Genomic DNA, 21,875 nt, shown 5'->3' with positions numbered 1-21,875 from the left:
ATACAGTCTCTGCATGTCATTCTCACCCTGGGAGATACAAGTCAATTACAGTGGATGAGTGTGTGGGGCCTCTGCGTTGCCACGTCAATCTGGAAGGATGTGTGTGTGTAGGGGATGCGGTGTTGCCATTAGCTTCATAGTGTTACATTAGCTATTAGCACAACAAAGATCACGCCAGCCTCTCCTGCAGGGTCTGATGAATCATGGATCAGTCAAAGCTGCTAATTCAGCAAAACACATTCACTCACACACACACACAGACACACACACACACACACACACACAGTGGCTATGGTGGGGCCGTATATCTGAACGACATAACCGGTTATATGGAAGTCTGATTTTAACTGGTTGTTCTACTACTCCCCCCCTAGTATTTCCTCCGGACATTATGTAAATGTGCTGTGTCTGAACGAAGAATAGAACATGCGGTTAAAATTCACACCTAGTGAGGGGGCGTGTCGGTGACGTTTCTTTCGTGCGTCCATGTGGTTAGATCTGACTAAAATGCCAGTGTTATGATGGAGTGGCATAGTGCTGTCCAGAAAATCTCCGACCTGGAAAGATGCAGACATCACGTAGCTACTGTCCATGAGGGCAAACAACATTTTGATAGAACACATGAAGGGAACGGCAGGAGACACGTTGTAGCCTACAACTGCATGGTAAGGCCAAACGAATTCAAAAGACTGAATCATCATAAGCAGAAGGCGCTGAAAAGGCAGTAGCCTACAGCAACGTCGTTGACGACAATAACAGGAGTATTTAATAAATTGTTGGCCAACACGGTTTTCTGTTCATTGATAGCCTTCTCATGACCTCACTGCTGAGCTTGCTGATATTTGTTGAGCATAAATATGCCTAGAGAAAATGAAAACGAAGAAAACCCAACTTCGTTCCAAGCTCCTTACGTAAATGCAATAGACACATGGGGAGAGGATGCTTTTGGAAAAAATAAACCATGAAAAAACGAACCACTTCACTGTTATGTTAGTATTTTGTTTGTTGCTTAAAAACGTTGTATATGATGACCTTGAAGTCTTGAGTTAGCCTACTGAATTGGCTGGTACCATAAAGTTCGTGCATGCTCTCTCTCTCTCCAACGCAAACCAGATTTGGGGTTCCATAGCCAAGTAATTCTGCTACATAACGTTGAAAACAGATAAATGTGTCGAAGCACACATACAAATACTGTAGGTCAATTTCAAGTGCGCACTTACGTGACTACTTCAAGTATTAGCCTACGCACAATAGACAATTTTTCTTCTTTAGCCTACATAATGCATACACTTTGTAAACAAACAACAGCTGTGACGGGCAGCGGCCGCATATATTCTGCGTCATATCTCGCATCTTGTGAACTCTACAAGCCCCCACCCCTCACTCGACAACCACACGGAGATTCTGTAATGTGCGTGTATTGGCGGCCTTACATTGTACGATTTTGGTCTGTTTTGGTTCACAGTCGGCGACTAAATTTCTAAAGTCGGACAGAAATCATGGGAGTTGTACTGGAATCGCGGCGCGCTCCCGTTAACTAGATCGTTAAGTGTAAGGTGCTAATCTTAGCGGTATCTTAGCAATATCAAACATGTTTGATATTATCGCAAGTCTTTCTAGTCGTGGCTCATGCAAATAGTGACGTGAACTATAAAAACCAATAGTGACTTCTCTCCAACAACAAACAGGAAGGGGCAAAGTAGGCGACAGCTGTAGCCTATATGATTATTTGTTATTCTTATAATATTTGTAATTTCTTATACATATTTAGTCGGCTCTTCCACATGACGGAACAACTCTATATCGGTTAGGGATGTCACGCATGAAACAATGCTGCAGAAACACGAAAATACGACTTTGAGTTTAGTAGGCTATAATTTTTCAGTTCCTGTTTATCTATTGCACGATGGGTAATAATTTAAAGGAATCTATTTGCAGTCTTGTAAATAGTGACCCTGCAAGATCCCTAGTCATTGCAAAATCATAGTCTGTGACTTCAAAACTCTACTACTTGTCTTTAGATGTGAGAGGGTCTGAGACTGTAGTCTTTCAAAAATCTTTTCCAAATCTTTGCAAATCTTTCCAAAGTCTGTCGGTGTAAGGAGGGCTTAAGTCGTTCACACATAGGTCCATATAAGGTCAGTATAAGGTCCGCAGGTTAGCATCATATCTGAATCATCCGAAGGGTAGGACCTCCGTTTGACAAACCTCCGCATATATTCGGTTATATCTGAAAGCGCTTTATGTGAAGAGAATGCCAGGAAGTCACAGCAGAGGGAGGGAGCGAGAGATGGAGGGAGGAGGAGAGAGAAAAGGAGGGAGGAGGAGGAGAGAGAAAAGAGATGGCAGACAGACAGGGATGATGAAAACAGGAAAACTTCACTCACCACTGTTGGACCTCCTTCTCTGTAACTGTGGAGAAAGAGAGAGAACGACAGTGAAACACAAACACATATACACAGCCATTCTGCTGAAGTATTACATTAAAACATTTGAAGTGCTATTTGAAGTCACTCATGGAAGAAACGCAGTGCTATTAACAGGCAGGACCCTAAATCTCCAGTTGCGCGTCATTTCACAGAAGCCAACCACTCCATGTCAGATCTTAAATTTTTAGGAATAGATAGAGTCTCTTCTACTCGTAGGAGGAGCTGTACAGGACAGATGGTCCTTCAGTGTGAAGCACGCTGGATCTACTACCTTAAAACGTTACATCCACATGGGTTAAATGATGACTTTGATTTGACTTGTTTCCTTTGAGCTGTTTTATCTGAGAATGTTCAATCTGCTTACTATATATCCATCTATTGTTTAATATTCACTTGCTCATTGTTAATCTTGTTTCCTTATGTTTTTCTTGTTTCTCTATTTTGCATGTAAATTTTTTATTTTTTCTCATTAACTTGACTACTTTCTATGACTAGGTCTACTGTAACGATGAGCCTGAGGGTCTTCTTTTCTCATGTTTCTCTGAGTCTACACTTCAACCTACCTAGCTAGGGGTCAATTTGATTGACAGAGCTGCAACCAAGTAGGCGCAGACTATAAATAGGCGCCACATCATTGTATATGGTTTGCACTGATGAAGGTCTGAGGACCAAAACGTTTGTGACCTCACTTGGTAGCACATTGGTTGATGGATTAAACACTTCGTTTATTTACTTTTCAACGGCAAACAATGGTGTGCGAGTTTTCTTCCATGACTGACTACTACGTTGCCTAAAACTAACGCACAGCCTTAAGTATTTGGCGTATTTAGCCTACCTGTCTAACCTGAACAAGTGCTATTTGAACACACAATGTATCCATTTTGTTTACACATCAGGAACACACAAACAGAATTAAACTGAGAGGGAGAAAGAGAAATAGTGGGGAGAGAATGAGAGAGAGGAAAAATGGAGCGGAACAGAGAGGCCTAGTGAGTGCAGTGGAGTAATGAAGAGAGCTGTCCGCGTTGGGAGGGACGCCATCATCATTACACACAGGAAGCTGAGAGAGCGAGCCACGTCCAGTAAGCCAGCAGTGTGATTAGGAGATCACTCAGAGCCCTCAGCCCTTCGAATCAGGACTTGTGTATTGGACACACTGGCCAGCACTATTCATTAACTACTGATCTCAGATCAGAGTATGGAGAGATGGAGAGAGAGAGAAAGAGAGAGAGAGAAATGAAATGAGAGAGTACTTCAGAGAAACACACACAGAAGAACAAAGGCCTTATCTGCAGCAGTCCCCCCCAGTGTAGTTGTTTGCTTTGGCAACACGGCTTCATTGAGTAATGCCACTAAAGCTCCATTGACAATGACTTGAAAATTGAGAGAAAAAAAAAAAAATATATATATATATATATATATATACTGTATATATTTATATAGAGAGAGAGGAAGGAAAGGGAGAGATAAAGGTGAAGAAAGATGGAGAGAAAGGTGAAGAAAGAGGTGAAGAGAGAGGGAGAGAAAGGTGGAGAGAGCGGTGAAGAGAGGGACAGATAAATGTCGAGAGAAAAAGAGAGATAAAGGTGAAGAGCGAGGGAGAGAGGTGAAGAGCGAGGGAGAGAGAGGTGAAGAGCGAGGGAGAGAGAGGTGAAGAGCGAGGGAGAGAGAGGTGAAGAGCGAGGGAGAGAGAGGTGAAGAGCGAGGGAGATAAAGGTGAAGAGCGAGGGAGATAAAGGTGAAGAGCGAGGGAGAGAGAGGTGAAGAGCAAGGAAGAGCGAGGGAGAGAGAGGTGAAGAGCGAGGGAGAGAGAGGTGAAGAGCGAGGGAGAGAGAGGTGAAGAGCGAGGGAGAGAGAGGTGAAAATAGGGAAGAGAGGCGAGAGGGGGGAGTGATGAGCAGTTGACCGGCAGGTCACAGGGGCACAGCACAGCACTCTCTGGTGTTCTGAATGTGTGTGTGTGTGTGAATCAGAGTGCCACCATCCCACTTAAATCAGCCCTTAAACCCTACCAAGCCACGGAGAGACCACCCCACAGAGAGCCTGCTTCATAATGCTGCCCCGTGCGTAAACTAATCACGCCACACCCACCCAACCCAGCCCAGCCCGGCCCGGCCCGGGCAGTAATGCTATCCTGATGCATTAGGCCCGCTCAGCCATGAGCACATCTCCCTCCATTTGAGAACGGAAAACTACTTTACTGCGGGAAAAGGCAGGCGGAGGTGATTAGATTTCACTTCAGGGAAAAGCAGCGTTTCCTCTGAGGACCAATCATGCTGGCCCTCCATGAGTCAGATGCATGCTGTTTCTGACAGGCCCTAGAGTCATGGCAACCACCGTTATTCTATCAACGGCCCATAGACGTTTTCATCGCCATCGTTAATGCTACCTACTGCAGAGCAGCTCCTGACTGTTCCAGCGAGTGGCCTCCCCCAGGCTGAGAGTCTGAGACACACACTCCTCCCCCAGGCTGAGTCTGAGGGGAGATACACACTCACCACACTGTGTGTGTTGGGGGGGCAGCTCTCCCTGAGTGTTTCAGCCAGTGTCCACTCCCCCCACCCTCCCTCAACCTCCAAATCACAGCATGGGGGGGGGGGGGGGGGGGGGGTGCACTGGCTTGACCAGTAACAGGTGGACTTTCACACAGGGCATCACCCAGCTGAAAAGCTGCTCTGTGATCTCCACATCATGATAGCTAGTATTGTCACGATACCAAAATGATGACTTCGATACGATACCTGTCAAATATCTCGATGCTCGATACTGAAACGATACCATGACAAAATCCTAAAATATCTGGAAAAGAAAGGACGCAGACCTCCTCCAAGTGTATTGAGCCATTTGTGTTGTATTTGGTGCACTTTTGTAGTGTGCAGGTCAGTTCTGGGTTCTAAACTTCCTACATAATTATTGTTTTTTTATAGTCAGTAAAATAGTCATTTGTGTGTGATTAAGTCCTTTATTGTTTGTTATAGTTAATTTACATTGTGTTGTGTTTTGGCAAAAAAGTACCTTCAAATAGCCAAAGTAGGCTAGAATGCTATGGATAGATAGATAGATGGATAGATGGATAGATAGATAGATAGATAGATAGATAGATAGATAGATAGATACTTTATTGATCCCCAGGGGAAATTCAAGAGGGGCCTACTCTTTAGGTCACCTGATGTAGGCTACCCTAGGCCTTCTCGTGTTTATGGGATTTTTAGGTCACCTGATGTAGGCTACCCTAGGCCTTCTCGTGTTCATGGGATTTCTTTGACAGTTGCAAAGGGGAAAATGTGAGGATAGTCTTCTTTGCTCCCAGTGTACAAGTACGACATTCCAACCAGGTCTTCGTCAGATAGGCCTACACCATTACCTGTTGCTATATATCTGTGTAGATTACGTCTATTTCTTTGATAACATTATTTGCTACCACGTAACAATAAGCCGCTATTATTATTAGGACTCAACACGCCGCAGTGGTATGTTGTGGGCTTTAATTAGCGCTTTTTGGGTGCCTACCCTACATCATCTGGGCAATAATTATTGAACAAATTGCAGTCTACATGCCATGACAAACATTACCAGTAGTACTGACTGAATATTAAATAGATTGTTTGCAAGTTATAGTAATGTTATAGGCCAGTGGTTCTCAACCTTTTTTCAGTGATGTACCCCCTATGAAATATTTTTTCAGCCAAGTACCCTCTAAACAACCACGACTCCATTGTTTGAGTTTTGACAGTGATTGACAGGTGATGGCTGGTGGCATGTGACAGGTTGGGTCGAACCATCCTGGTATGGGGGAGCTCTGGGTTTTTAGGATAATGAAATTGAATAGCCTACTGAAATATAAAGTTCATTTTATGAACTTATATTTTCCTGAAATATTTATTAAATAATTGTTTTTAAAGTATTTTTGCATGGATTCTACTTTTTAAATATATGTATATTTTAAAATCTCACGTACCCCCTGGAGTGCCTTCACGTACCCCCATTTGAGAACCACTGTTATAGGCTACTAGCGTTTTCATCACATTAGCACACTAATTATTCGTTATGTCTCGTCAAAATTCACTGATGAAGGAAGGTTCGCTTTATCCCAGAAAACCATACTCGTTTCAGTTAGGCTAGACTAAAACTGAAGGGATGAACTTGGCACTAATCATGTAGTGGTGTTTTCTATAGCCTATTCGTTAACCTTTCGTTCTTTGAACTCTTTAAAAATTATGGGATATGTCTGCGAGGTGCTTAACCAAGTTCTATGCGTAGCCTATCCTACTGCTTTTGAAGGACTTTGAAACATATTTTACAAACGGGCCTCTGTGTACCTGATGGCTTGCCTTCACTATCCGCGATGCAGGCTATCCGAAATACTTCCAGATTTCACTTCACCTTTTGTTTTATCCACAAGCCGAGGACTGTCGGCAAAGAACTATGTTGACGTTGGCTGCGCACTCACTCACTCAGATGCCTGTTTGACACGCCCACTTGCCTAGATGCGTGCAAGGAGCATGGAGAGTGGGAGCAGTCCACACAGACACAGAGCGTTATTATTTTAATAAAGTATCGATTCTAAAAACATCGGAAATCGTATCGTTTTTTTATGCGTGAAGGCATCGTGATACCTTTCTAGTATCAATACACTGGCAACACTAATGACGGCTTGAGCAGGCTGCAGGCCTCCTTACCCCAGCCTCCTCCTGTCTGGGACAGCTGAGATGGCCCATAGGGACACGGACACACACACACACACACATCCTCTCCCTATTCCTCTGCCTCCACACACAAACCAGGACAGCAGGCCTCAGTGTGTTAAATCAGCCTGGGTCCTGCGGAGATCTGCCCTGGACTTCGTGAGGTAGCCCAAAGTTTGTCTCGGCTTGCTTTTGGACACCTAGATAGACCTGGCTGGCAACAGACTTGGAAAATAAATACAGTATATTTACTCATAAGCCTGTCCTGAGGCTGCTATTTTCAGACGCAGACACTAAAGGCAGTAGATTAATTAAATGATCTTACATCTTCAATGACTATCCTGCTTCAGTTTCCATGGCAAACATAAATAGCTCGCTGTCTCCAGAAATACACCACCCCACGCCTATTCCACTCGTGTAGGTGTGTGTCCGTGTGTGCGTCTGTGTGTGTGTGTGTGTGTGTGTCCTGGCAGTGTCATTAACCTTCATGAAATATGAATGTGGATATGATGAGCAGCCGGGTGGCCTGGCCCCATGCTATGCTTCTGTGACGCTCAGCTCAGCTCCACTGGAACTGCGCAGGGCCACTGCACTAGTCTATTGTCCCATGCGCTCACGGACACACAGACAAAAACACACACATACTTACAGACTTCTTGACTGACCTAAAGCAAAGCAACATAAACAACACCATTATCTTATGAGACAGCACACCGCACTCACTCTCAATGAAACCAGCATCCAGTGTACTCTCTCTCTCTCTCTCTCTCTCTCACACACAGTGTTACTAACTGCTGCCATGCGGCTCATTATCCACTCTCATCCCATGTAACACACCCTAGTTTTGTCACATGCCCTGCCTCAGGTTCTAACACACTCATGCCCTGCCTCTGATTCTAACACACACATGCCCTGCCTTTGGTTCTAACACACTCATGCCCTGCCTCTGGTTCTAACACACTCATGCCCTGCCTCAGGTTCTAACACACTCATGCCCTAACTTTGGTTCTAACACACTCATGCCATGCCTCAGGTTCTAACACACTCATGCCCTAACTTTGGTTCTAACACACTCATGCCATGCCTCAGGTTCTAACACACTCATGCCCTACCTTTGGTTCTAACACACTCATGCCATGCCTCAGGTTCTAACACACTCATGCCCTAACTTTGGTTCTAACACACTCATGCCCTGCCTCTGGTTCTAACACACTCATGCCCTAACTTTGGTTCTAACACACTCATGCCATGCCTCAGGTTCTAACACACTCATGCCCTGCCTTTGGTTCTAACACACTCATGCCATGCCTCAGGTTCTAACACACTCATGCCCTACCTTTGGTTCTAACACACATGGCCTGCCTCTGGTTCTAACACACTCATGCCCTGCCTCTGGTTCTAACACACACCTGTCCTGCCTCTGGTTCTAACACATGCCCTACCTTTTGTTCTAACACACTCATGCCCTACCTTTGGTTCTAACACACTCATGCCCTGCCTCTGGTTCTAACACACTCATGCCCTACCTCAGGTTCTAACACACTCATGCCCTAACTTTGGTTCTAACACACTCATGCCATGCCTCAGGTTCTAACACACTCATGCCCTGCCTTTGGTTCTAACACACTCATGCCCTGCCTTTGGTTCTAACACACTCATGCCCTACCTTTGGTTCTAACACACATGGCCTGCCTCTGGTTCTAACACACTCATGCCCTGCCTCTGGTTCTAACACACTCATGCCATGCCTCTGGTTCTAACACACTCACGCCCTGCCTCTGGTTTTAACACACCTGTCCTGCCTCTGGTTCTAACACATGCCCTACCTTTGGTTCTAACACACTCATGCCCTGCCTTTGGTTCTAACACACTCATCCCTACCTTTGGTTCTAACACACATGCCCTGCCTTTGGTTCTAACACACTCATGCCCTGCCTCAGGTTCTAACACACTCATGCCCTGCCTCTGGTTCTAACACACTCATCCCCATTCTAATGTTCCTAAGGAAGGCCAACAAGTGAGGTCTTTACTGTAGCCTAGCTAGCACATGTGACATCAGTGGCCTGGGACTTATATAAGCCCAAATGACCCACACTTGGCAGAGAGAGAGGGTGGGGGGGTAGAGAGAGGGAGAGAGAGAAAGAGAGAGAGAGAGAGAGAGAGAGAGAGAGAGAGAGAGAGAGAGAGAGAGAGAGAGAGAGAGAGAGAGAGAGGGACACTCATTCTTCTGACTGGCCAGAGAGACGGTATGGTACAGGGAGAGGTCCGAGCAGTCGACTGGCCTCGGCTTCACTGCAAACACGGTTTTATTGGCCTCTCCACAGAGAGAGCTGGCTTTCACTGGCACTGCGGCGGAGATGTAATCAGCTCCTATTTCATAACCATTTCATAACTCAGTCTCAATGGCCAGCACAGGACAGTGGAGCCATTACACAGCGGAGGACAAGTCAAGAGCCCAGCAATTTGGTGTGGGTACAAAAGTACAAGATAAAGACTATGTGAGTAAGATAGTGTATGAAAAGAGTGTGTGTGTGTGAGTGTATGAAAAGAGTGTGTGTGTGTGTGTGTGTGTGTGAGTGAGTGAGAGAGAGAGAGTGTGTGAGGGGTTGGAACCTGAGCGTTTGTCCAGTGGACTTACTGGTTATACCATCCTGCCTCCACTTTAACAGGCGGCCCACGCTTTATCTGATGCACATTAAACACTACCGTTATTATGTGATTATGGCCTGCAGATCACTCCTAACACACCCTCACCGTAATTCCCCAACTATAAGCTGAAGTTTATACACAGAGCACCACTGCACCTCCCTCCCTCCCCTCATCAGACCCGTCACACAGAGCACCACTGCACCTCCCTTTCCTCATCAGACCCGTCACACAGAGCACCTCCCTCCCTCTCCTCATCAGACCCGTCACACAGAGCACCACTGCACCTCCCTTTCCTCATCAGACCAGTCACACAGAGCACCACTGCACCTCCCTCCCTCTCCTCATCAGACCCGTCACACAGAGCACCTCCCTCTCCTCATCAGACCAGTCACACAGAGCACCACTGCACCTCCCTCTCCTCATCAGACCCGCCACACAGAGCACCACTGCACCTCCCTCTCCTCATCAGACCCGTCACACAGAGCACCACTGCACCTCCCTCTCCTCATCAGAGCCGTCACAGAGCACCACTGCACCTCCCTCTCCTCATCAGAGCAGTCACACAGCAGTGTTTCCCCTAGAATTATTTTCCAGCAGTGGTGCTGTTGATCGTAGGAAGACCCCCCCCCCCCCCCCCCAAAAAAAAAAGAGAACATTTTGAAAAAATGACTCCTTAAATGGTGACTTCTGGTGGATTTTGTGAAAGAAAGAAAAGAAAATTGAGTTACAAATGATGACATAACCATCAGCACAAGCATTTACAAAGCATGATTATTGCACTACTTGAACAGGATTATTCATGTTTTTCTTTCACCTTTTTCATTTACATTATTAGTATTAGCCACTAGTAATAATTAGTATTAGCAACTGTACACTCACTGTAGGCCACTGTACAAACTATTACTATTTAGAATATACAGTGCTGTGCATACGTTAAGACATTTATATATATATATATATATATATATATATATATATATATATATATATATTTAACATTTATTTATTTACGATACATTAAAACATAATTTATGTCCTTAAGGCATTAAGACAAAAGGCAAAAAATGTTTTTTATTCCTCCCTTTAGCCAATTTCAGCATGGATGTCTTAACTTTTGCACAGCACTGTATAAACTATATAGACTTCTCTTTCATGCCATTACACTGTATTGGTGCTGTGCAAGTTGAATTGAGTGCCTGTCACTTTAATGCCGTGACGGCCCGTGACGCTGGCTTGATTATCACGGTTTTAAGCTAACTTAGTAGCGTTGTTGTGCATGGTGCATAAGAATATGTGGATGAAATGAATTATGTTTCCCATGTCATTTGGTAAAATAAATGGTCAAAAATTTGAAGAAAATCTATCTTGGATTATAGCAGATAAGTGTCTTGTATCAAATCTATAATGTTGGTGAGCTCTACAGGAATTACAAACTATCTCAGATGTAAATGCTTGTGTATCCAATAGGCTAGCTAGACCTTAGTTACACAGCCTAGGTATGTTAGCAACACAGGGCTTGAAAGCATTGCCTGTATCACAAACAAAAACAAAACAATGCGTGGAATTTATCTGGGAATAGGCTACTGAAGGTAGGGGCGAGCTATCTCGCTGGCGTGTTTAATTTGGTTCCTTGGTTAACATAAGGTATGCTACGTTTTTTTCCACAAAATTGCGTCTGCTAATAAACTTAAACATCAACACAAACAAGCGTGATCTCCTGTGGAATCCCTGACTGCGCCTTCAACGTTAGCCTACTATTATTTGTTGACATGAAACCTGAACGAACGGCAGCTGTTCCTGAAGTTCACTTGCGTCTATTTTTTTTTTATATTAGGCAACTTTTTTTGCAGTGGCGCTTGAATTCCAGGAGCGGCGCTGCGCCGCTGATGAACACATTGTAGGGGAAACACTGCACAGAGCACCACTGCACCTCCCTCTCCTCATCAGACCAGTCACACAGAGCACCACTGCACCTCCCTCTCCTCATCAGACCAGTCACACAGAGCACCACTGCACCTCCCTCTCCTCATCAGACCAGTCACACAGAGCACCACTGCACCTCCCTCTCCTCATCAGACCAGTCACACAGAGCACCACTGCACCTCCCTCTCCTCATCAGACCAGTCACACAGAGCACCACTGCACCTCCCTCTCCTCATCAGACCAGTCACACAGAGCACCACTGCACCTCCCTCTCCTCATCAGACCCGTCATACAGAGCACCACTGCACCTCCCTCTCCTCATCAGACCCGTCATACAGAGCACCACTGCACCTCCCTCTCCTCATCAGACCCGTCACACAGACAGGACGAGGAAGAGCCCGAGCACTGGCATCACACCAGCGTCTCTCTCTCTCTGTAGTCAGAGGCAAACCTTCGCCCACACACCAGCGTCTCTCTCTCTCTGTAGTCAGAGGCAAACCTTCGCCCACACAACAGCGTCTCTCTCTCTCTGTAGTCAGAGGCAAACCTTCGCCCACACACCAGCGTCTCTCTCTCTCTGTAGTCAGAGGCAAACCTTCGCCCACACACCAGCGTATCTCTCTCTGTAGTCAGAGGCAAACCTTCGCCCACACACCAGCGTCTCTCTCTCTGTAGTCAGAGGCAAACATTCACCCACACACCAGCGTCTCTCTCTCTCTGTAGTCAGAGGCAAACCTTCACCCACACACCAGCGTCTCTCTCTCTCTGTAGTCAGAGGCAAACCTTCGCCCACACACCAGCGTCTCTCTCTCTCTGTAGTCAGAGGCAAACCTTCGCCCACACCGCTCCGCACCGCTGGGCTGGGCTTGGCTGCATACAGGCACGTAATTTGGGGTTAAAGAATCTGAAAAGGGCTCAAAAAAAAAAAAGGCAAACCCCCTGGAATGTGATCAAGGGAATAATTAGCTTCGCGCTACCTGGGCCACGGAGGCCACAACAAGAACAGACGGAGGAAGAGGCAGGAAGTGGAAGCTCTTCAGATATACAGGCTGAGACACGCCGAGAGAATAGCGCAGCGGTGGAGGAGGGAGGAGAGTAAAGAGCGAGAGAGAGAGAGAGACAAGCGAGAGGGACGAAAGTAAAACTAAGGGGGGTTGGGAGTTCGGAGAAACCGCAGGGGGGGGCAGGGTGGAGTGAGAAATCTCCTGCCCCCCCCTGCTGTTGGACTGGACCCATCACGCTGTAATTAAACATTGCCCTTCCGCCTAGCCCCAGCAATCAGCGAGAGACTACAGAGGTTCTCTTCCGCCTAGCCCCAGCAATCAGTGAGAGGCTACAGAGGGCCAGCCGAGGAGAGTGCAGCGCTGAAGGCCAGTGACAGCAGCGTCCAGCCTGACACAGCAGGGGCCATCTCCCTTTGCTCCCAACTCTCCTATGAAGCTCTCTCTCTCTATCTATCTATCTATCTATCTATCTCCCGCTCTCTATATCTCTCTTGCTAACTCTCCCATAAGGCTCTCCCTCTATCTCCCGCTCTCTATATCTCTCTTGCTAACTCTCCCATAAGGCTCTCACTCTCTCTCCCTCATGCTAATTCACTCTTCTATTCTCATTCCTGTCTGTCTGTCTGTCTCCTTCTCTGCCTTGCTCTGAGCACAGTTATTACTCTACCAGCCAGCTGCCCACGACTACCCCAGCAGGGCCAAAGGGCCGTGCGGCCCTCTATGATGTTTCCATACAGGGCTGTGATTGACAGAGGAAGGACACACCCACAGCTGTAGCTAGAGCGCTGGGAGCACAGTACTCCTCACACTACAGTATAAACCACATCAGTATGTGCACTCTGCAAGAACTAATGCAATGTTTCCCATACATTGACTTATTTGTGGCGGCCCACCACAATATCAACATTGACCACCACACAATGATTTTCCAGGTTGTACTAAATTGTGCTTAAATCTGGTTAGCATCATAACCACGCTGTGCTAATTTGTTAAAAACTGTTGCATTCAAGTTAATTCTACAAACCAACCCAGGGCTTAAAATTCATTTTTCAAAATGGGGGGGAATTCCCCCCTTAGGTTATTCATGTAGGGGGGATTTACACAATTTGGGGGGGAGGGGGGGTCGATTCTGATACCAAGTCAAGAATTGCGATTTCAATACTTCGATACTTTTTAAAAAAAAGTGTTTGATTTTGGGGCCCCCACCACCCTGACGTCATCAGTAATATATACTGTAGTGGGATCATTCACAACAGTGGACATCCTAGATTCTGCTTGACTCTCTCCACACACACAAACACACACTGAAAATGATAGCTTATGTGATATGTTTCTATCATATATTTTTGAATTCATATAGAGTGTATTTATTTAATAATGCATTTTTTTAAAGTATTGCATTTTACTAGTAATTACTAGTAGCTAAACATATTTAGTAATTTGAATGCCTCATATTGACGTTTAACCTATAACACTTAGGCATATCTTTAATGTGGTGTGTAGGTCCAATTGAGTGCACATTGCTGATGAGTAGTTGTAATTGAGTGCCTGTCACTTTAAGAAAATACGTGAGTAATTCTATGGAGTAATTAGCCCCCCTTCAACCTGACGGTTTTAGGCTATAGTCGCTAGTGAATAAAAGTTGTGCATAGTGCGGTATGTGTATGCAAATCATTATGTTTTCTATGTCATTAGATACAATAAATGTTCAAAAAACTAACATGTCGAAGACAATCTTTCTGGGATCAAGTGTTGACGTGACCTGAGCTAGCAGGATAGTTACCAAGGGGCTCTTTCCAGATGTAAAAGTTTGCCATGGTAGCGTAGCCTATTTGCATAAGCGCAAAGTGGTTCTCTCTCTCGCTCTCTCTCCGTGTGTGTGTGCGTCTGCATGAGGCTATGTTCAATTCAACTCGGTAGTTGATCAGTCCGGTCAATAGCACCGCATTCACGCCACTTAATGATTGGCTATATTAACGTCATCAGACAGGCTGAAAAAGTGTATGCGGGAATTTCTCGCATTATGATGGCTAGAGTTGCGGGACTTGAACAAATTATGCGCAATACCCGCAATCCCGCAGTGAAATTTAAGCCCTGCAACCACCACAAATGGAATTTAATTCTGTGGGAAACACTGCAATGTCCTCACACTAAGGTATAAACCACATCAGTGTGTGTGCACTCTGCACTCTGTAAGAGCTAATGCCATGATGTCTGTCTATTCAACAGCAGTCCAGCTACCCCCATCTAAACCACTGAACTGTAATTGTAGATTATTAAATGGAGAAGTTCAGGAATGTCCCCTGGCTTGGGCTGAGGTAAGTTAAAACTGGCCAACACATTTCTTGCTGCAGGGACAAGCCGCTTCTTGAGAGATCACTCTGTGTCTGTGGTCCCTGTCCTCCTTCATCTTCCAGCGACGAGCCTACCACACGCCATATGTGTTTACTCTGCCTCCATGGCAACCAACTCTGGACTGGCAGCTGACGAGCCAGCTCTGCTGTTTCTGGGCAACCACTGGCTTGATTGGTCACGTCGAGAGCAGGCGATCTGCATATTCATCAGAGCAGGAGCTTGTTGTGAAGGCTCCTCATAACTGATTAGAGAGGTTAACACGCTTGAGGTTGATCACCGGTTGTTTTTGAGTTAGAGTTCTGATTCTCGCCAAAAAAACAGGGCTCCATTTAAGTGAATTCCTGTGTTGTTTCCATAGTGTTGTTTTCACACACTATGTTCTTATTTCAGCCTACAAACACAGCGAGGAATAATCATTAATAATACTTATGGCTCGAGTCTCTTGATCACCAATGTATGTTCACCAATGCATCCAGTGTGTTCACCAATCCATCCAGTATGCTCACCTACTATGACCTAATTTAATAGTTGACAACTAATTGATTAATTGTTGCAGCCCAATCCACAGTAACCGCTTCATGCAGGCTATGCATGTATGAATTTAACTGTGCAGGCTATGTGCAGGCTATGTATGAATTTAACTGTGCAGGCTATGCATGTATGAATTTAACTGTGCAGGCTATGCATGTATGAATCCAACTATAAAGGCTATGCAAGGAACCAGCCGGAGGCTGAGACTCTTCTAATGTGATGTGGATGAGTCCCATCATGCACCACTGCATTCATCAACTGGACACATTGCTGCGCTGTACTATACTGTACATCCTAACTGTAAATTCCTCTACATTTATCATGTGGATTTACCACGTGGGCTATAAGATTATACCAAAACTTATTACACGGCTCTTCACAATGCAAGTAGAACGCTCCATTGACTTGAATAGGATTTCCTAGCGGTTCTAGCGGTCATTATTTTCGACTAGAGGACCTCTGAAAAAAACAATGACCCCTGTCAATGGCAACGAAGTTTGTGCTTCTAATTCATGTCCTTCGTGAAGTTTGTGCTTCTAATTCATGTCCTTCATGAAGTTTGTGCTTCTAATTCATGTCCTTCATATCACTCCGCAACTACTGGAACTTCATTCAAAAGTGAAAGCAGACGGTTGATCAGCTGTTTTCTAAAGAATGTTTGATTCAAGTTCAGCGTGTGTTGGTAATAATAATGACCGGTGTTCTACACATCATCCCTTACATAATGTGAGTGGATGGAGCTGGACACGGGTGGCGAGTCACTCATCCTTCTGATATCCCATATTCATTCAGCAAAGAGCTGATTAAAGCTTTAGATATGCAACATTGCTGTTACTGTTACCTGCTCTGAATGGTCACGCACGCTCACACAACATGTAACATGAGAGTGATGAGGAGAGACATGGCAGCTAGAGTCAGCATTGGGCCATGTACAGTAGCCCTGCCAAAGGCTGGTGCAGAGAGAGAGAGGGAGAGAGGAGAGGGGAAAGAGAGAAAGAGAGAGAGAGAGAGAGGAGAGGGGAAAGAGAGAAAGAGAGAGAGAGAGAGAGAGAGGAGAGGGGAAAGAGAGAGGTTGGCAACACGCAGAAGGTGTTCCCAAGACAAAGTTAGAGAGAGATGGGAAAAGAGAGAGGGAGAGTGGAGGGTAGGACACTTACAGTAGGTTATCCTAGGACAAACGTAGAGAGAGAAATTGTGTGTGTGTGTTTGTGTGCGTGTGTGTGTGTGTGTGTGTGTGTGTGAGTGTGTGAGAGAGAGAGAGAAAGAAATTGTATGAGAGAAATTCCTTACAGTTGGTATTCCTGGGACAGAGACAGAGAACTAGCAAAAGAGGGGGCAAGGCAGAAAGAGAGAGAGAGAAAGAGAAAGAAAGAAAGAAAGAAAGAAAGAAAGAAAGAAAGAGAGAGAGAGAGAGAAAGAAAGAAAGAAAGAAAGAAAGAAAGAAAGAAAGAAAGAAAGAGAGAGAGAAAGAAAGAAAGAAAGAAAGAAAGAAAGAAAGAAAGAAAGAAAGAAAGAAAGAAAGAGAGAGACTACTTACAGTAGGTCTTCCTGGTGAGCTCCTCCACCACCTCTGGTTTCAGCTTGCTGTTGGACTTCCCCATTATTAGTGTCCCTCTCTGTGCTGATAAACCAGTAAACACGCGCAGAACCAAGTCCTTCCTGTTCCCTTGCCCAACCAGAGAGCACAGCTTTTAGCAGACCCGGTTCTGGTACCAAAGACAAATGGGCTCACACGAGGCTGGTGCCAGTCAGCACTGGCACCACTGAAGCCAAGATCCAGGCAGCGATGGCACACTGCAGCCAGAGTTCAGAGCTGTTGCAGCCGAGTCCAAAACAGGGTCACCCCTGTACCCCCGCACGTATCAGGCAGCTCCTGCTTGGGTTTCCACTGCCCTCCCCTCCTCTCTGCTCCTCTTGAGACCCTCTCAGCAAGTGCTGAGCCACTGGTCTAACGGACTCCTGGTCCAGGTCCTGGTCTCCTCTCCTCTCTGCTCCTATGACTGCGTTGGAGCTGTTTGTAAAGCCAGTGGCAGAATGGCAGGCAGCTGAATGCCTCTCCTCTCTTCTTCTCTCCTCTTCTCTTCTCTTCTTCCCTGCCTTCTGAGTGGGCGTTGGCAGCTCAGTCAAACCTCAGCACTGAAGCCCTGTTAGATGAGGAGCCTTGTCTCTCCGCTTCATGTGTGTGTGCACGTGGATCTCTCCCACACTCCCTCAACCTCTCCTTCTCTCTCTTTCTCTCTCTCTCTCTTCCTCTCCCTGTGTGTCTCCCTGACGCCGTGGGGCAATACTATTGGTGACTCTTGCCTGACAGTGCAGATAAGGTTTGCTGGTCAGCTCCGGTCAGCTCAGCCCCCCGTGTGAGTAAAACTGGCCTCTCCGTCCTCAGCCGCCCCCTTCACCAGCCCTGGCCATGTGAGTCACCTCGCTTCCGTGTGAGGATGTCCACACACACACACGTGTGTGCCTGTGGCTCAGGGCAGCCAGCCGGTGTGTGCTTAATGAACACTGTCTGACATGCCTGCAGAGATCCTTTCAGCCAGGACTGATCCAAACTGTGTGTCTGTCTGTCTGTGTGTGTGTGTGTGTGTGTGTGTGTGTGTGTATGTATGTGTGTGTGTGTGTGTGTGTGTATTTTAAGATGTCAATGTCATTCTTCTCGTTCTCCAGCCCTCTCTGGCTCACGCTGCAGTGAGCACCTCTACTCCAGTTTGTCTCGGAGACACACACACACACACACACACACACACACACACACACAGAAAATGGAGGTCCAGTCTCTGCTCGGATGTGCTGGTCTCTCAGCGCCCACTCAGACTGGAGTGTGCTGGGGCCCCCGCTCCACGTTAAGGGCCTTGTTTAGACCCCCGCTCCTCGTTAAGGCCCGTTTATCAGCGCCGTGCCGCCGTCAGCCAGGAGCCCGGTCCGTTTGCCCCTCAGTGATGCGCCCCAGGGCGGTTAGAGCGTGCAGCGTGTGTGAGTTTGGAAGTGACCTCCAGAAAGCTGAGGAGAGAGAAACAGCAACAAGGTCAGGCCTGCGCTCCAGGCACAGAGCAGCGAGCAGAGAGGAGAGGAGCGGAGCTCCCTTAATCCTATGACCTCATCTCCATCTCGCCATCTCTTGCACTCTCGCTCCACTGCCCTCTCCGCTTCCTCTCCCCTCCCGGCGATCCCTGCATTACTACAGTACTTTTATAGACCCTTTCAACAATAAAAACAAAAACAATGCTTGAACGTTCTATTTGGGCCCCAATCTACTTCCTCTGCATTAAGATAACATATGGAATGTTAAGTCTTGTGGGGCCAACTATGATGCTGATAATGGAACTCTCTTGAAAGGGTCCATATCTTTCAATTTATCGTATCTCTCTCTTTCATCCCTCTTTCTCTTTATCGCTTTATCGCACCCATTCTAACGCTCTCTCCATCCTTGCCTGTGCCTGCGTACAGTGCAGCACTGTGCAGTGGGCCGTGTGAAATGCTGAGTTTTCATTCTCCACGCTGGTGAGGTCGAGCCCAACTGTGCCTCCGACTTTCAGCATTCTCCTCGCGGACATGCAGAGCAGCCCCTCGCACACACACACACACATACACACATACACACACACACAGCCTACACTGCAGGAAGCCAATCAATAGTTGTCCTGACCAAGGGCACTATACCACATGACAACAGTAGCCTATCTACCCATTGGATCAAGGCTGTTGTTTCTATTTTCCAGAAGCCTTGCTGCAAATCAGATTTACATAACTGGTGAATATGCATCAGTCAGGTAATGGACTGATGTAGCCTGTAAACAACTTGTTGTGAGACATCATTCTATTAAAGTGTGAAATGAAATGTGCAAAAATGGCTAAAATGAACTCCATGCTATTCACTACTTCATTATCACAGAGAACACACATGCACTAGGGAGAACAAATCTAAATAGTTAACAAATTAGACGTGTGAGCTCTTTTCCCCCCTCAATACCAAGAGTACTGCAGCAACCAAGTCTGCAGCGTGAGTACAATGCCATACTTTAGCTCTACCACCGGCCACAAGACAAGCTGCCAGAGCAGCCGTTGTCCCTGCCGTCATACATGGTGGTAACAAGTGAACAGACCCTCCCTCAGCTGATCCTGTCGATACCACTGAGAGAGATGCTCTGCAACTGCAAAACTCTTTCAGTTTCTTCAGAAAGGGTATAATTCGAGTCTGTGCATTCGATCACTGTGCGAAGCCTCGAAGCCTGTGCGTTTACATCACAGCGCAGCCATATCAGACAGATCTAAAATACTCACGGTCGACTAGCGAAGATAGTCACCAAGTTACCTAAACAAAAGCAACAGATTTGCCGCTGTGCAAAAGCAACTCTGCTGTGATAGACAGACTGAGCGTAGGATGACAGCTGTCTGTTTGACAGCCGATGCGGTGGCGCAGCAGGTAATGCCTGGACCGTATACTGCACTTATCATTTGTTTTACAGTGCAGGAAATCCCGAGTAAATAAATCACTACCACCAAAATATTTGCCATACGTTAGGGTTGTTGCGCATTGCTACTCTCGGTAATATTAAGTTACGAAGTTACTGTGTGAACCCAGCTTTTCAGCATTATGGACGAATGAATGACGTGACTGTCCGTTAAAGTGGTGGATGAACTGACTCAAAGCTGTGTCTGATCTAAGAATGCATGAGCTAACGTTAGTAGCTAACGTTAGTATTAATTACTCAACCACTATTATTCAGAATGGTACAATTAACGCTAACTTTAACGTTAGCCAGCTAACAGTAACGTTACCCCAGTTAAATTAACATAATCTTTCGTCAATGGCTAGTAGAAGATAGCAAACCATGCTGACGGGTTTTGTTTCACTTTGTCATCGTCAGATTGATACTATTCACCTCTTAAAACAAGTTAGAGGCAGTTAATGGCAACAAAAACACTTTGGTTAGACACAGCTAACGTTAACGTTATCCTGTCTGGGTAAAGGCTGGCTATGGCACTTACAAGAATAAGCACGTGGACTTTCAAACAAACCGTTGCATTATACTTTTACGATACTTTAAATTACACTGACCATACTATTTAGGCTAACCGCCACTTCTTTTGTCTTGATCAGAAAAGTATCTCAATGTTGCTGAATAACATTAACAGAGGTCCTCTTAGTTTTGCCCCATGTCCGCGAACGTTAACGTTTCCCACCAGGCGTATCCTTAGCAACAACACTAACAGTAATGACTAATGTTAGTATGGCGACCATAGACTGTATAGAACAGAAAATGTGTTGAGCGTAAAGCTATATCTACCCTGTCTGTCGACTTCACGGAAACTGACCAAACAGAAGGAGAGTGTCGTCGCTCCTCACCCCGGTATGATGTGATGACTGGCTGGCGGCTCCTTCACTGAATCCGGCTACTGCGCTGCCCGCTGCTGCCACTGTGGCTTCATTCGGTTCTGTCCGGTTCTCTTCCTGACCAATGCAATTCATTTTAGACTCAATTTAGGCTACAGGCAGGCTCCCTTTCCCTGCAAGAAATATGTACTGTACTCTGTCTACTGCAACACAACATATTTGATTTATTATTTTTTGCCTAATTCAAGTCTCAAGTTTTATTTAATATACATGATGCATTGCAAACTCGCCAATTTTACCTTATTTGCCTAGGCTAGCCTACACACTGAACTATCACCAACTTATAGCCTCTACCACACTCTGAAACCCAACTTTAGACTTAGGCTTACTTTTACACCCTTAATCATGCTCATATTGAAGACACATTATGTTGTTCCATAGCCAGTGGGAACAAGCAAACTCAGTCCATCTGAGAACGTTAGGGGGCTGGAGCAAGCTACATAATCCACCTGTAGGCTATATTAGTCTGGTTTAACATTGCAAAGGATTAAACAACAGGCCTACATTTACTATTTAATAAAACATTCATATCCCAAAGCTAGATACACTTCAGATGTGTCTCAAATGGTCTGTGTGTGTGTGTGACACAGTCTATTCATGGGTTTCATCAGGTCCCTTTAGGTGTATTAATCAAGCACCATGCAGTCTGCATTCATAATCAAGGTGCATGACCTGTGGAAAGGGACCTGATGAAACCCATTCAAGGACTAAAAAACATATTAACAGGTCCTGATAAATTAACTGGCTGCAGGATAGCCTGATTACAGAGATCTGCAGTGTATCATGTGACAGCTCAGGTAAAGAGGCCCTCTGGCTGATTCCACTTCTCCTCACTGCTAATTAGCAGCTTGTAAGAGGCCTCTTAGCAGCCTGATGCCTCTCCTTTCATCTCTGTGCAGGTCTG

General features: G+C 45.8%; 1 protein-coding gene across 5 annotated transcripts in view; it reads right to left on the bottom strand.

Annotated features, from left to right (window-relative positions):
* LOC121715046 (neuronal calcium sensor 1) overlaps nucleotides 1-21,020 on the bottom strand; it is a 64,498-nt gene extending 43,478 nt beyond the window's left edge. Inside the window, exons 1-3 of one of the 5 annotated variants that reach the window (XM_042100356.1) lie at nucleotides 20,924-21,020; nucleotides 17,114-18,576; nucleotides 2,388-2,412 (exon numbers count right to left, since the gene is read on the bottom strand). In XM_042100356.1, the coding sequence (XP_041956290.1) occupies nucleotides 2,388-2,412; nucleotides 17,114-17,177 (89 nt within the window). In that variant the 5' untranslated portion in view covers nucleotides 17,178-18,576; nucleotides 20,924-21,020. Of the gene's footprint in view, nucleotides 1-2,387; nucleotides 2,413-17,113; nucleotides 18,577-20,565; nucleotides 20,820-20,864 lie in introns of those variants that run through there. The other 4 variants (XM_042100355.1, XM_042100353.1, XM_042100354.1 and 1 more) reach the window with 4 other exon arrangements.
* Nucleotides 21,021-21,875: the final 855 nt, after the last annotated feature.

This window comes from Alosa sapidissima, chromosome 8 (assembly GCF_018492685.1).
Source record: "Alosa sapidissima isolate fAloSap1 chromosome 8, fAloSap1.pri, whole genome shotgun sequence".
NCBI classification, from domain to species: domain Eukaryota; kingdom Metazoa; phylum Chordata; class Actinopteri; order Clupeiformes; family Clupeidae; genus Alosa; species Alosa sapidissima.
The sequence above is the reverse complement of the archived record's forward strand: the minus strand, read 5'-3'. Positions and strand labels throughout refer to the sequence as shown.